Genomic DNA, 16,575 nt, shown 5'->3' with positions numbered 1-16,575 from the left:
TTTGATAACTTGATAGTGGTAAATCTAGAAATCTCTCATCTTTAGTTATTAAGATAAACCTTTGTAATATGTCTCTGACTTACAGTTATATTGTATGTACTGTATTCACTACTGAGGAGCTAAATGTCTTAGAAGATTGCTAGTATTTGGTATACAGTGTTGTATACCAGATACTGCTGTAAATAATACTGCTAATTTTTGACTAGTTTTGTCACATAACATCTCATGCTTTTAATCTCTATTTGTGTGCATTTTAAATCAAGTCAGCAATCGTATATATGTTTTTTTTTTAGTGTAAAGCTAAGGTCTTGTACAGTATTTTCTGTTAGCATATTATTAAACTAAAATCCCTGCCATCCAGAAAATTGTAATGATGCTAGCACGGTATTAAAATGTATGTCTGTAAAGTGAAAATGTGAAAATATAGGTAAGATACTAGTGCTGAGATATTTTGGTATACAGCATCCTCTGTGGAACTCTTGTCTGTAGTTCTTCTGGTCAGTGTAAATGTGTGCTGTATGCCTCATACCAAGTTTGTTTTGTTAAATTCACTCAGTATTATATAGGCTTCAGTTATATGAATTGTAGATTGCTGTCAGTTATGGATAATTATGCAAATATTACAGAATGTATCCTGGGACTACAGAGGATGTAGAACAGACTCCCAGACTACATGGAGTATTGCTAAGAATTTATTTCTATGATCTTTATTCATGATTCAAGTAGAACTTTTGTGTTGTGAAATAGTCACAGCTGTAAATGTATCCACCCTTTGTAAGAGAAGTCTTGTACAAGAGAAGAGAGTTTCAGAAACAGCAACTTTCAAAACATACAGTATCTTGCTTCTTATCACTTTTTTTCACTCCCAAGCACAGACAGAGGTCCAAACAACATGGGGTCTAGTTGGGAAAACCTCAGAGCTTTAAAAATACCAAGATTTCAACTATCTGCTGACCTGTGTGTAAGTTAAGAGTCCCACTGCAGGGGAACAATTTCTCTGAAAGGCTCCAGAGGAAAAATGTTTTTGTGCACTCATACTTCTCAGTACCAATTGGTGAAAATTTGGATCTTCTTTTGCCTCATTGAAATTTTGCTGATGGGCAGCGATAGATTTGAAGGAAGCGAAAGAAAAAAATTCCTACTGGATTTTGTATTTTTTAATTTCAGTTGCTTAAAATTGCACATCTGTCAAACACTCCAGAGCTCTAAGCAGTGAGACGAAAACTAATTAAGTCATTTAAAGCTGACGAGTTGTCACAGGGATGTTGTTTCCACGTGTGTGAAACTGAATTTCTGAAGCACTAAACCTCCAGCATCTCCCACTAAGATTTGCCTCCTACTGGATCTTGGGAAATTCAATCTTTCCAGTGTGTAGTTTGCACTTTGTTGCTGTTTGAGACAGTCTCTCCCAGTTCTGCTTGCAGCCAGGCTTTTTAGTAGCCATGTTTATATTGAGAATTAGTAAAAGTTGAGAAGTTTTTATTATGGAGAAAGTGCAGGCTTTGAATGGTGACTGCAAAAATATCAAATAGCATCCATACACTGAATCCATACACCTTTATAATACACTGATTATAAAGGAAGGAATGGAATTGAATACATAAGGGCAATAAAACAAACAGCATATTTTGATTTTTACTGCCAGCGCAATTTTGGCTCTGCCATGCAAGTTATTTCCCTATATTTGTTGTTCCACACTGCAGTATCTTTATCTGTTTACTCTGTGAGGTTGTAAAGGAGGGGCAGAACAACTACAGAAATTTAAAAATATATTTCAGAGTAATGTATTTCATCTCCTGATTGGTCCTTGTTTGAACATAATATATTACACAGTTCTGTGGCTTTATTTTAAGGCTTCCAAATGAGGTGGATCTCAAGGCATTCATTGCTTCATGGGTTTGTTCAGTTCACATGCATAAATCTGTTCAAGTAGCTGAAGACATTTGGGATAACACTGTTACTTTAATGCACCTTCCTGTCAGGAAGCTCTTTCTTGACACTATATTTTTTCATGCTGCAATACATATCCCTGTTCTAAATGCTGCGCAACCTTCAGACGCTGTGAATTTTTTTTCCCACTAAATATCTTGGTATAATCACAAAGTTATAAGCACTTCCAATCTGGAAAGTAAGCTCTTCTGTCCCTCATATCACTGCTGCTCTTTCTGCTCACAGGGATGTTCATGACTTGAATCCAAGAGTTCAAGATAGTTTGCCAAGTGTGTTCTTGCCTTCTTGATGTTCGAATTGCTATCTAACCTGAACCAATCACAGCTTTTATTTGTATTGAATTACTTTACTAAGCATACATTATATTCACAAACAAGAATTCAGATTTCTAAACTCTAAGCTCCTAAAAACTCAGCACACTTCCTTGGAAGGCAAACAAGTCATATCTGCACTGCTTTGTCTGTCTAATAAAGAATTGAAAGATGGGAGCGGTCCAGTGCATTGATCTGAGATGATTCTGCTTTAGCTTTTGTTTCTTCTTTCCTATTCCTGCCACAAAAGTAATCTGAGAGAGGAAGCAGGAATTTTGCTGTGCACCTGATTACCCATTATGTGAGTCCTGTCAGCTGATAAAGGTAGATTTTTTTTTTTCCTTCTTCCCCATCCTGACCCAGTTTCTAGTTTATTTTGTGAGGCATAATGCATAGCATCCCAGCTGAGAAAAGAGGGGGGATGTACACAGCAAAAGGTAGGGCTGTAAATGCAGGGAACTTTTGTTAATGTGTGATACAGCATTTACCAAGGATATCCCGGGGCCCACAAAGGCCTTAGCTGCTGAGCAGTGTCAGAATTTGGGATTGTATTTGTGTTAAGCTGCCAAAGTTAAGTGTAGTGGCTTTAGATCTGTGTTTCAGTACTGCTTGGAGAAATGCTCGGTATTTATAACTTCTTGTAAAATTTACCATTGTCCACCACAGAAACTTGCCCCTGTGGTGTAAGAAGGCAGTTCAGTCCATCAAATTACCCCATTTAAATGATACTTCATGAATTGCAGCCTTACCCCTGAAAGATCTTGACAGCTTTTTAAATTTTATCTGATACGGAAAAATGCCTGCCAAGGGATTTTGGAGTAAAATCTTCTTGTGTGCTGCTTTCCTCAGTGATTTTTGTGTCTGTTATGACTGTGTCATTTATCCTGACCTACCATTTTTTCAGGGCTTTTTGGGGGTTCTGGTGATGCTGAAACAGCAAATCCCTCTTTGTTCTTTGCTTAACAGTGCTATTATAATTAAGAGGAAGTGCAGCTGTGTAAGGGCAAAAGTTCCAGACTTGTCTCTTCATACATTTACAGCAGAGCTGTGCTATCTGTCCTCCTTTGTTCTCATGATAGAAAGCTCTGCTTTCTGAACCTGACAAGGTCTGTGCTACACAGCTTTCTGAGGCTGAAATAGTCCTCCTCTGTTGGCAGAACTGCAGAAATTCCCCTGAGAACCAGAAGTAGGTTTAGCTTTTGCTGTATGATTTTTCTGACATCCTCTCTACTCGCTCTGTTGTTTGGTTTTGTTTTTTTCTTACTAAATCCTTTAGTAACACTTTGGGAAGTCAGAACCTGTGACCAAAGTGCAGGGAATGGTGCCTGGCTTTGCTTTTACTGTTCTGTGCCATTCCTTTTTGCACCCTCAGCATCCTGTATCACAGTTGTGTACTGTTGAAATCATTTTCTTATCATACTGTAAGTTTGCCATCCTCGATGGAGCTGCCTGCACTCATGGTGGAAAACTTTGAAATTTATGTGAAAATTAGCAGTAACAAAGGAGATAATACTTTGAATCAGTATCTGTATGTGTAGCATGTTGTTTATTGTTTTTATGTATTTGTTGGTTTTTACTTTTGGAACCAGTTGGAATCTATCATCTGAATTCAAGGTAGCAGCTGTTTTGAAAAGGAGCTTTGTGAGTGTGAGGAATGGGGGAGAGATAGGAAAGGTTTCGTAAGGGCAGAGAGGTACTGAGAAGTTCAACATTTTCTTCTGTTTTAACAAGAAATTCCAGGTTTGCCACTTGGAATTGACACTTCATGGTGAAAACATAGGTGCCTGCAGATTGTCTCACACTGAAAAATGCTTGATTAGTACATTACAGATTGTCTATGAATTCCCAGAGAACCAATAGCTTCCTGATCATAGACTGTCTTTGTCACAAAAGTTTCTGCCCGAGGCTGCGTTTATGCACTGATTATAGAGCTCCCTCAAAAAGAAAACCTGTAAATTTGATTCCAAATGACAGTGAAGCAATGGGGAAGTTGTAATGAGGTAACGGTGAAGCAGCACTTCAACTGATTTCTTAGGATCACAGATAAAGCTGCTTAATACGTTGCACACAGGAGACCATTTGGTGCTTTTTCTTTGGACAAGATTAGACTTTGTTTATCTATAGTAACTGCATTGGAGTCTTCAGTGGGTGGAGGGAGAAGAAAAGGAGGGTTGGTTTCTATGAATGGATGGAGGATGGCATCAGGAGAATTAGGAGAAGGGGAAAGAATGATTGTGACAGCTCCAAAACCATGCAGAGGGAATAAGGCACTGAGATTGTGTTCAACCTCCTGATAGGTGTGGGAACTGTGTGTGTGTTAGAAGGATGCACATAAGCAGTGAAACGATGGTATTTTGGTATGTTTGTAAGGAACCCTACTTCATCTTGTGTCTTTCTATGGTTTAAAAGGCCCTCAGTGACTTTAAAAAGCTGCTTAGTTAACCACAGAACAGCCCTTTGACATTGGCTATGAAGTGTGACTTTTCCGCGTTATTGGGCACTATTGATAAAATCTCTATTGAGATTGGTGGTAAAAATCCTATTGATCTCAGTATAGGAAGAACCTCATGTTTGTCATCTGGGCATTTTTGTGTAAGGCTACTGCATTGCTTCTGACCTTGGGTGAGAAAATACGGGATTTTTGTGTCAAAATCAGTGGAAGTTTTGTCTGAATTAAAGACTGCATAATTGACTCTATTGACTCTGGGTGTAATAGACTTTTTTTTTTTCTTTTTCACTGAATTCTGCCTATAAGTAGGTCACAGTGAATGAAAACAAAGTATGCATTTCTCTTGGAGACAGTATGGTGTATTTATAAATAACCTTGTGTTTTTATAACTACATCTTGAGGCTTTTTTTTTAATCCTGATGCCCATGCAGACATGCACAGGAAAACAAGGAGCACCAGCTTGGTGTTTTGTATTTTCAGTGTTCCAAGTACCGCTGTGCATGACCTAGAAATGCTGCTGGGAAGCACGTATTGTGGAGAGTTGTCAAACTTGCTTATATCTAATCTTTAGATGCTATCAAGCTTAGGCCAGAAAAAAGTAATGCGTTACGTTGTACTTTAACATTTGGTTAAACACATACAACCTCTACACAACAAGGCAAATATAGGAACTCTAAATTGCAACATTATTCTGTGTTTGGGAAATTATAAAGGCTGAAAGCATTTCATGTGCCACCTTTTCCTCATAGTATAGATTTCTTTTTTAAACCCCTGTCATATCCTGCCTGGCAGTTTGGGAGATTCAGAGATATTAGAGCCTATTTTGGGCTTTGTGAAGCATCCTTTTTCTGAACGATAGAAGGTCCTCAGCAGAAGCCATAATTTTCATCTTTAGTGCTTTTAAATGGAATCACAAGAAATACAGTTTGTACAAATATTATTATCATCCTAAATCTCACTGCAGTGAGCTTGCATACTGGTTAAGCATGATTCTCCTGCAGGTCACAAATAGGGCTGTGGTTGCTTTAAGGACCCAGTGGCTGTCTGTGACATGCCTGAGATGTTGCAATGAATTATGCAGGTAACTTTCGAAGGATGCGCTGCAGACTCAAAGGACTAAAAGGTTAAGCATAAGGGAACAAATTGTAATTTCTCTTCTAAGTTCTAGTTCTAATAGAAAAATGTAACAGGAGCTTAACTGGCACAATCATAGTAAATTTGCAGTGTTTCAGCGTTCAGTGATTCCTGCCTCTTGCACACAGCAGTGAATGAATAGCTGTGTGGATTTAGCTGCTTCCATTAGCAGATGTTCACTGGCAGATTACAGTAAAAACTGAGGTAATGATGCTTGCATTTAAAATGGAGAATGGGGCGTCTGGTTTTGTTCTCTCTACTGCAGATAGTGCACATATTTTGGTGGGTAGCTGATGCCCAATACCATTTACATTTGGCTGACAAGGTAACTACTGCATTTACCCATTGGGCTAAGGCCACAGTGCATATTCATACAGTGATGTGGGCTCCTCTGTTTCATTGCTGCTTCCAATCAGTGTAATAGCATTTCAATCACGTTTCAGCATCTGAACACCTCTATGGCTTTTAAATGCCAAAGAGTTCCCATTTAGATATATTGTTCCTTGTTTGATTTTGGAACTGTCAGTCTAGCTAGAATAAGCTTAGGGAAAGTAACTCATGTCTCTCTCTTGTTCCCTCCCCTTCATCTCTTTGTCAGAGCTGTTGTGAAGAGGGACCAAACATTGTTCTTCCACATTTAGAGATGCATAGATACTGGTGACATTCCCTGGTCCTGATACTAATTGCCTTATCCCAAATATGTTGGCAGAAAGAAATTCTGGAGTAAAATTTCCCAAAAGAACTGGAGCAGAGGGAGGTGGTACTAACTTTAAAATGGAGCCTGGTCAAAGCATGACAAAGGTCAGGCTGACTTCAGGGTGCTTGTGACAGCAACCCTAAGGGATGGAGACTAAGGAGCAGGGGGAGTCTCCTGGCAGCTGAAGAAATCCTCCAGCATTTACTGGTGCAGAGCAAGTGCTACACAGTGTGCATCACAATCTTTTTACCTGGAAAAATATTGGGAGTATTTTTATTTTTATTTTTTTCCAAAGCAAAATGCAATGAGTAGCCAGCTTTTCCTACAGATGGATGGATAACGATCTCTGACCATTGTGTGCAGATTTTTCCCATAAATTGTTTCTGAGTATGTTAGCTAATCTCTTTTTTGAATGTTCCCATTGATTTTTTTTCTTTTTTTTTTTTTCATCAGTGATCTTTTGGCAGCTGTTCAGTTCTAAATTGCTTTTACCATTAGAGAGCTTTTACTTGCACCTAATCTCACAGCAGCCATTTTGATGAGATTTAATGTAACTTCTCTTGCCGCTTGCTTTACTAAAATCTGTAACCTACTGCTTCTCCACGATTTATTTTTTTTTAATGAATATAGAGGAGAGCTGGAAGGATCCCTTAATGGTGAGAAATGGTCTGAAAGTAAGGTCCTGATCAGAAAATGCTGACAGGGTTACAGTACTGTGTGTTTATGTGCAGTCAGCTGGCAATATTTCTGGATTTATATGACTGAGACGTTGTCTTAGTTGCAAGGCTGATGAGATTTGTGCTCTTTACCTACAGATTGATCATGCTATGCCATAGTGTTGTCATTTCTCGTATATGAGGAAAAAAATATAGCTGCTTTTTTTTTTCCTTCAGCTGAGCCGTGGCAAAAACAGCTGTAAGATGGGCTATTCAAGGAATAGAACCTCTGAAAGTTCTGTTTGTGTATAAGCATGGGAAAGAGTTCAGTTTTTGAGCTGGACTGAATAGTTGGTTTTTAGGTCTTCCTCGTTGCTGTAAGCCTTCTCTGTTCTGTGAGTACAGCACTTGATACACAAGTCTAAATGTGATAACCTTGATTAACGGACCACTGTGTATTGAGATTAGTGTTTAACTAATACAGTGACCTCCTTTGCTGGCAGTCTGGAAGGTCATAGGAAGTCTGCTGCAACACAGAGATTAATTCACTGGTCCATAGCTTAATTGTTCCTTTTTTCAGTTAAAATAGTCTTTGCAAAAAAGCATGAACACAGGATTGTTGTATCACGTAATTTGTGAATTACATACCAGTCTGGTCCAATGACTTGTGCCACAGTTGTCTAATAAGGTGTTCTTTAGGACCAGGAGACAGTTATGTGAAAAAACACAAACAACAGTGAAGAAAGCAAGCCTGAAAATCCTTGCACTGCCACAGAAAGCATGCATTTGAAAATTTGGCAAAAAGCAGGCTAAGGGTCTGCTCTTGCTAAGGAGAGCCAAAGAAGCCAATAACAATTGCAGTTAACATTGGAGGAAAATGTACCTGATCCTGAAATGAGGGCTGAAGTGTAAGCTGTGCTAGGGAAGGAACAGGGTGTTTGTGTGCACGTGTGCTTAGGTAAAAAGAAATCTGCAGCTACCCTCTGCCAAAGGCAGGAGATGATTCTTCTGTGGATTTCGGATTTTCCTTCCCTCACCCCTTCTACTGGCCAGTGAAATATGCTTTAAGGGAATGGATTTGAGAGAAAGTAATAAATATTTTTTTCAAAGGAATTTTTATTTTAGATATTTGGAAGACCTACGGTGGTATTGAGCACGGGTGGGTTTGGGCTGCAGAATTCTGAAGAACAAAAGCAATGGAAGCAGAAGGATGAGAACGGGGAGACTGAAAATAGCATTCTGAGGCTGGAGAGAATATTTCAGTATAATGGTTTAGGGGTATTTTTTCTAACCTTCATAACAAATAAGTCAGGAATCTTAGTTCTCGGCTGTATAATAGGTGCTAGCTTACTTCAGCTTCCCTTGCTTTTAGCAGACTTCCTGTTTCTTGTAAGCACTTCCATTTGAATGAGGAATGAGAAACAATTGCCAGTAACTATTCTAAATCTGTATGGGGGCCACTGTATCTCCTGTCTTCATAAAGCCTTAGGATTCTTTTCTTAATGCACCTCGTGTCTGCTTACTTTGCTCCTCAACTTTTTAAACACTCTTCCAGCAAAGCAGGGAGTTCTTTGAGACCAGCAAAGTGAAGATGTCACATCTGGATTTATACATGTCTGTACAGATACACTCCAGATTATTCTTTGTCCTTCAAGGCTCAAAGTTATTAAGTGCATGCTGACACAGAATTGTAATGGATAACTCAGTACAGGTTGCTTGTAACTAAAAAAATGTAAATGATTTAATTAATTGAGGAAGTGTCTGTGCAGACTTTCTTCCCGTGTATATCCCTAAAGATGGACAAGGGACAAATAATCTCTGAAATAGAAATAAAGCAGGATCACTCATGGAATATTATTATATTTAAGTTATTCTTTCTTTCTATGTATGTATGTATCTGCTGAGCAGAAAAGCACACACGTCTTTAAAATGGGCTCAGATTAAAATAGGCTTGTTTATATAACAAGTCATTTCTCCATTGTAAGTAATGATGAAACTGAAGAAACACACTCGTGGTGTCAGTGATGCAGTAACACGGCCATTTTGTGCCCCCTGCTCCCACGGTGTTAAGTCATTCTTTATTCTTTCTGATGGGTATTTTTTGATTGAGAAACCCAAACCAAATATTTGTAAAGAGAACTGCAGCCCTGACAGAAGTTATGCTTGGAAGAGTCTTGTGCATGCAAAGCCACACTGAAGTGCACTGTGATGCTGTCAAACATGTACATACCTGAACGTTGTTGCATCTAAATCAGCCTCAATTGTTACTGCTATTAAAGGAATATTAGAAAAAGTGGCTTGAATTAAGATAATCAGTTGTAAACAAACTTAAATTCATAAGAAAAGGAATAATAAATTTTTAACTTGAGCAGGAACTGAGAATATTAATAGTATGGAGAAAAAAATTTTCTACAAAGCATACATTTTTTTTTTTGCCTGCATGATTACTTAAAACATCTCTCCAGTAACGCAGATGAGCACAGTAATGTTATGGAGCTGTAACCATGGAAAAATAAACAGGATATTAAGAAAACTGTGGAATTATGTCCGTGATAACTTAAGATAAATATTATAGTTTTGCTTCCATATTTAGTGAGAACATCAGATCTGTTTGCTTATGGCTTTTAGTACATAAGACGCCATGTAACTTAACAATATCTTTTGACTCATTTTTTCAGCTCGAGATGCTGATGAGAGGGAGAAGTGGATTCATGCTTTAGAGGACACCATTCTCCGCCATACCCTCCAGCTGCAGGCAAGTTTCACTTTCGCTCTTACTTTTTTTACTTCTCAGAGCAGCAAAGTGCAGTGACATGAGTGCTAATATCAACCAGATCTTGCACATCTGCTTGTTCTATGGTCTGTGCAATCAGGCACAGTAAGATATCAGTATGAGTACCAGAGATTAGCTTCTAATCTTCCTGTTACTGTTTTTTTGTCTTACCATTGTGAAAAGTCAGCATGAAACTTCTCTTCATTAGTTGGTATTTTAATTGGTTCCAGACTGACAGTCGCACACTTAGTTCTTTTTTTTTTTTTAAACTGAGAGTTGGTCCTTTCTGTGTCAAGCGGAATGAGACGTCTGCAAGACTGATGTATGTTTGTGTGCCATCTCATTTTGAAATTAGAGCAGTAACATTGAACCTCTGTATGAACAGCAAGAATGGCACTTCTGTTTGAATCCAGTGTACTAGCTGCATGTTGGTGAGTCTCTGGTTTTGAGAATGGATGGTGGGCAGAGGGTTTCTCAGCACTGTCCTACACCCGAGCACATCGATAAGACTCAGCAATCCCTCAGAAACCCAGACTTCAGGGAGGGATTTTCTCATACCTGGTTTGTCTGATACCAGTGTAGAAATAGAAAGGAGGTATTTGCTATTTGTACTGAATAAAGGTTTAGAATGTTTTGAGTACAGTGAGAAAATTGTATTAAAGGCTGTCATTGTATAAACATAATAAAATCCTTGATATCACATGAAAGGGAAGGAGCTTATAAAGACTGATTTATGTGACATTTACTCAAATTGAAGAATTAGAGCGCGCCTGAATTGATCCCACTTGTGTTTTCTCAGTCAGCTTACTTTAATTTCCTGCTAAAAAGTGGTTGGCAACGTTTTGGATTTTTTTTTTTTTGCCTAAAGAACCTTTTCGTGTTCCTTACAAGACCACAACTAAATTATTACTTTACCTAGTAATATTTGAGGGAGTAAATAAAATCTGTGACCAGTAAGAAACATCTTCAGCCTCTGAAATAAATTCAGTACTGAGAGTAGGACCTCACGGGCCACAGTACTGCGTTCGCCGCTCGTTTTCAAGAACCTTTTCCAATATGCCGGCTATAGAAGCTGACACGGGACGAGTCCCCGCTGCAGCCCCGCCCGCGCCGCGACAACCGCCATTCCCCGCGGGGCGGGGCGGCCCCGGCGGGCAGCCAACCAGCCAACCCGCGGCCGCTGTTCCTGTCACGCGGACGGCGGGGCCGAGGCCGCGGCACGCGGAGTTGTTTTCCCGCCCCTCCGGAGGCGGCGCTGTTGGGCCGGGCGCCGCGCCAGCCCCGTCGCTCCGCGCCGCTCGTGTGACCGCTGCGCGCCGAGGGATGGCCGGTGTGAGTACGGGCGGGGAGCGGGGCCGTGCGGAGAGGATGCCGGGGGCCGCCGGGGCCGAGTCCTTCCTGACTGGAAGCCGACTGCGTCCCGAGGGCAGCGCCGGTGTTCTCCGGCCGTGTCCGGGTTCTCCACCCGAACGCCGGTGGGCTTCCCCGATTCTTTCACTTTCTCTTACTTGGATGATAAAGGCAAATTCATTGTTCGAGGAGGGGTTGTTGGCTCCGCAGTTACGGGGCTTGGAGTGCTGTTACAGAGAGGATTTTCTGTAAAGGTGTTTTCTTAAGTGGCACAGGCAGAAAAGTGTATCGCTACACTATGTAAATAGTTACAAAAAATCCGTCTGTTTTTGCCCCCAGTTACATACCTCTCTCGATTCCTTCATCAAATTTTCATGCAGCTTCCAGTACTTTGTGAAGAACACTGCTTGGTCTGGAGCGTACAGAAAACGAGTCTTTAACTCTGGTTAAGTTCATTTTTAGCACGAAGCAGGTACCTGCTAGGCATGGGAAAGTTTGCTGAAAGGAGGTAGTCTGTGAGCGTGCAAAGCAGATCGGCGAAGTGCAGGGAACTGGGGTGAGGCGGAGAGCTGCAGCGGTGCCTGGGTGCTCCCTGCTCTGGTGTAAGCTTGCAGGCTTCATTTGGCCTCAATGTCCTGTGCTGTTCTTCAGTCTTTAGAATGGTTTTGAAACACTTGAAAAAACTTGTGAGAATGAGCAATAGTCAAGGAACTGGGAAGAACTGAGTCATAAATACGTAGAAATGAACACAGTGACGTTTGCTATCCAGAGGGTAATAATATGGTACCAAGTGAAACAAAAATGGGAAGGAGACATTTCATGTACGCTTGCCATCTATTTTTGTCTCAATTTTGAAGCTGAAGTCTGTTGTTTTCCTTGCTTTCTTTGTATGTTCTTATATTAAAAGTAAGTTACTCTTAGTTCTTGGGGTACAGCCTTTGCCTATTGAAAAGATGGTGTGATAGTGTTGGAATCTCCCCATGCTTTTCTCCACACCTCTTGCAGATCCTGCACTGACCATTACCCCATGAGTGGCTGTGCAGTGGCAGCACATCAGTTGCTTCACACCCACAAGTGATCAGAGGAAGAATGTGTCTGAAGCCAAGTCAGGTTGTGGCTTGGTTTTCTTTGTCTGGACAGAGATAGCGGGTTAATAACTTGTTTCAGATTTTGTGTTCACCAGAATTGATGACAACCACTGGTTCCATTCAAGAAGGAGGTGCTTCAGGTCTTTTTTTCAGTACGAAAGTCCTGCTCTTCAGTCTTCCAAGTGGCACAGTAGTGCTGCAGGTGCTTCTTGGTTCTGGAGTTCTCCATATTAAAACTATTTGAAGATAGCTCATGTCTCTCAGTACCATGATAACATGGTTCATTCTTTTTTGATTTGAAAAGTGCAGGGACACTGTTAAAATATCTGTCTACTGTGAAGAAACAAAAACAACAAAAAAACCACCAGGAGCTGTGCTTAAAAAAAGTCCAGGAAGGGAATTTAGGAAAAAAAGTGAATAAATTTAGGCATCATAAAAGGCTGTTCGTGTCTGCATTTATTCTGGTAGTGCTTTGGTAGTATTAGGATCCTGTCCATAATGCCCACCCTGAGCTGGAGGGATGAGCCTTTTTATTTTTCTTCTCCCATTAGCTCAAACCTTCCTGCTCACTCTTGCCTTCAAACCCACACCTTGAGATGTACTTTTCCCCTTTGCCATTCTAGTGCTGCTAAAGCACCTGGTAACTGTTCATTCAAAAGCCAGATAAAAACAGAAATAATCCACACTAGAGAGTGCCACAAGATTTGCAAGCTATGAAGGGCTTCATATCCAAACTTAGGAAAATCCTCGAGGTAAAGCCCCAGACTGTTCCAGCCTCTACCTGATTTGCCAATGAACTCTGGAGTGACAAAGGAACTGTAGTGACTGCAGTGGGTAAAGAGTTGCTACAGAGAATGGAATTTTAAAAGTTCTTTTGATTGCTTGTTACCTCCATAATTACATCAAGATATTTACCTCATAAGTAGCAAACAGGGTAAGAAAAGTATGTTTTAAGAAGTGGATCTGTGGTGGTTGATGAGAAGGGTGATAATAGCAGCTTCAATATTAGGAGCTATGCCATGGCTTCACCAGTGTTTGCTGGTGCTGCTGCTGGAAGGAGTCCTGCCTTGCTTGCTCAAGCAGAAGGGAAGAGATAGCATGGTGAGAATAGCTGCACTGGGAGCTGCAGTCAAAACTGACCGAAATTCAAATGACTTTCCTTCAACCCTCTGTTTTCTAGCTTAGTTTCAACTCAGATCTGTTTGCATATTGTGTTGACTATGTGGGAAGGCAAATGTTTGTGCTGACTCAAAAGAAAGAGTAGAGTAAAGGTGGGAATAAACAACAGGAGAACCGAGTTGTTTCTGGTTGCTGGTAAAGTGTTTGGGAAAATTTGCTGCTAGTAGCAGTTCCCTTAGCCTCCTGTTATCCAAGATGTTGATGAACTTCTTAAGGCTGCAAACAAGAATAGTAGATAGAATCAAGCTTTCTTATTGAGACAGGTGTATTCTGAGCTTTTAATAGAGCTTGAAAATCTAGCAGAGGGAAAAAAAGTGGATGCCACAACTGCAAATATAAGACCAGATGATACTATTACTTAGTGGCTCACTACTTATTGTGTCCTTTTTTCAGTTTTCTATCAGTAGTTGTTGCAGGCAGTGTCCTTTACAAAGTCAAACACTGTAGGCAGAGCGTATGTTTCTGATGAGGTACTGAAGTGAACTCAGAACCCTTTGTCCTCTAAACTGACTCACAAAACTGTTTGCTGGACTTGGAAGCCTAATTAGATACAGGATATAGCAAAAGTGTCTTTAAAAAGAAGAGATGCATCCTGCTCTGGACAGCTTTCTCTTTTCCTCCCCCAGAAAGCTATTGTACAAGAACAACCCTCATCAAGTCTTCACTGTTTGCTCTATCTTTTCCCTTGCTTCGCTGCTTTCATGCAGCTCATTTTCCACAGAGGCTCCTAATTGAGAAATACATTAGATTTTTTCTGTTAGGCTTCTTCTGAGAGTTGTGAAATTTTGTCATTCCATCCTATTTGAAAGAACTGGTTGAAATTAAACTGGAATTACTTCTTGGCATGGACAAGTTTTGAATAGAAATACACGAGTGGTGTGCATAACTTCTGATTTGAAGGACAGGGGAACAACATATGAAATCCTTTAGTGCTAGCAGTGTTGTAAGGAAAATGAGGCTTATGCTGTGTATATTTTAATTATTTTATATTTTGCTCTTGCCCTCTCACTTACCCCCCCCAAAAAGGATGGATACCTTTGAAAGGACTGCATTCTTCAGGACTCCTAGCACGGGATTTCCTTACTCAATCTCTGATTGGTGTGCAGACTCTTTCCTAGGATGGCTATCCTGTCTGCTCACCCCCTGTCCAGGTATCTTGCAGCTCACATCTGAGAGCTCTCCTTGGGTTGGTGCTGCTGAGCTGCCACAGATGTGAGCATTGGCACGTGCCCTGTACAGCCTAGTCTTTAAAGTTCTGGTACGTCTAGAAGAGGAAATCTCAGAAATGGAGAAGAGATGGGAAAATAAGAGGGAAAAAATGCTATTTTATTTTTTTTCTACAGCCTGTTTATTAAATGTGGGATTTCCTGTGGGAGGAGTGAAATACCAAGTGTATTGTTAGGGGAGGTGGCAGGCAGGCAGACTAGAAGTTTTATTAACTACTTGCTTCTGCAGCCGTTTGATCTGGTAACATGACTGTCAGTTCCTCAATTATGATGTTAATATGGAGTAGTCTTAATTGAGGGAAATGAAGTATACTTATGGCTAAATCTAGTTATTCAGTGGAAATAAAAGCCCATATTACTTTGGATTGGTCCTGATATTAGGAATCTATATTTTTGAAGAGCTGAACAGCCTGAGTTCCTATTCTTCTCTGTGATGTGAAGATACTTATTCACAGCGTAACTTCAGTTGGAAGCGAGCCTGGTCCGAGCCCCTTCTACAGGACCGGCTCCTAGGTTAGATAAACTTGGCCAGGGTCAAACCCAGCGGAGTTCTGAACTCTGCCCTCAAGAAGGTGGGGGCTCTGCTGTCACTGCAAGCAGCTCTTTTGTCAGTTTATGAATCATACAAGTTTCTCATTACAAAAAAAAAAAAAGTGATTGCCAGTTCAGATATGCAGTTTCCAATTCAATGAGCAGTTAAATGCCATTCAGGTGAGTGTGCTCACCCATTTCTTTTGAAGCCTGGTTTCCTACATGGCAGGGGAAGGAAGAGAGGGGAGATGGCTTCCCCTTTTTCCTCTCCTGTGTCTGGTGACCACGTAGCAAAGAAAAAAGGATGTCATTTATGTCTGCTCTTTGTAAGCCCACTGTCTCCAAATTACTGGTGAGTTAGAAGTACTGATTAATTTTTTTTTGCTGTTTATGCAGTGCATTTTTCCATGCTGTTGTTAATCTTGATATTTTGTAACTTGTCTCCTGGTTTCTGATTTGAAACCACGTGAGGACTTAAAATTATGAACCTAATCTCCTATAACATAGGCTAGTAAATTTAAATTTGCTCAGTAGGTTATCAGATTTCATCTAAACAAGCTTTACACAGATTGAGAGCAAGCTTATACATGAAGTTGCATTTCACCACCCCATGTTTTTTTTTTTCAATTACTTTTACATTTCACTTCAGTGCAGGGTCAGCATGGCAGTCACTACACTTGGCTTTTATGATTTTCTTTGTGTTGACTGAAGTTTTAACTTTCTAATAGTAGGTTGCAGTTTTCACTTGATATTTGGTGTTGATGTCTGTTCAGCTGAAGCACTTTGTGTTTTAGTTGGGTTTTCCTTTAGTGTTAGGAGGAAGAAATTTAGGAATGACATTTTACCTTTAAGATTGCTATAAATACTAGATTGTTTCACGTTAATAATCTTAAACTGATAACTAAAATAAAAACCTTCATTTTAATGCAGCATACAGATAATTTGCACTGTAAACTGTATTGCTGCATATCTTCAGCAGAAATTTTTCTTTACAGTTAATGCAGTTTTAATATATGAAACCTTATCCCCATAATTTTTTAGCTGAGCATGGTAGACTGCTGAAATGATGGTTCTGGTTGCTTCCTCTCCAAGGAAACTTCTTCTCCAAGGAAATGGAATAGCAGTTTCATCTAGTTTTAGCCTTAGTTTCCATATATTTTAACTTCTCTATTTAGAGGAAGTATCAAAAATTTTTTGTTGGGCAGACTTTCCCATAAGTGGGTTTTGTGAG

At 40.0% G+C, this 16,575-nt stretch overlaps 1 protein-coding gene across 3 annotated transcripts in view; it reads left to right on the top strand.

The window, feature by feature from the left end:
- The window catches only part of OSBPL9 (oxysterol binding protein like 9), a gene marked incomplete at both ends in the record, with an annotated part of 55,747 nt that overhangs the window by 14,352 nt on the left and 24,820 nt on the right, over nt 1–16,575 (top strand). For all 3 annotated transcript variants that reach the window (XM_079535704.1, XM_079535703.1, XM_079535702.1), the window contains one exon: nt 9,876–9,952. In XM_079535704.1, coding sequence (XP_079391830.1) covers nt 9,876–9,952 — 77 coding nt within the window. The remainder of the gene's footprint in view (nt 1–9,875; nt 9,953–16,575) is intronic.

This window comes from Tetrao urogallus (assembly GCF_951394365.1).
Source record: "Tetrao urogallus genome assembly, chromosome: 5".
Classification (NCBI taxonomy): domain Eukaryota; kingdom Metazoa; phylum Chordata; class Aves; order Galliformes; family Phasianidae; genus Tetrao; species Tetrao urogallus.
Note: the sequence above shows the minus strand (reverse complement) of the source record. Positions and strands in the feature narration are given on the sequence as shown.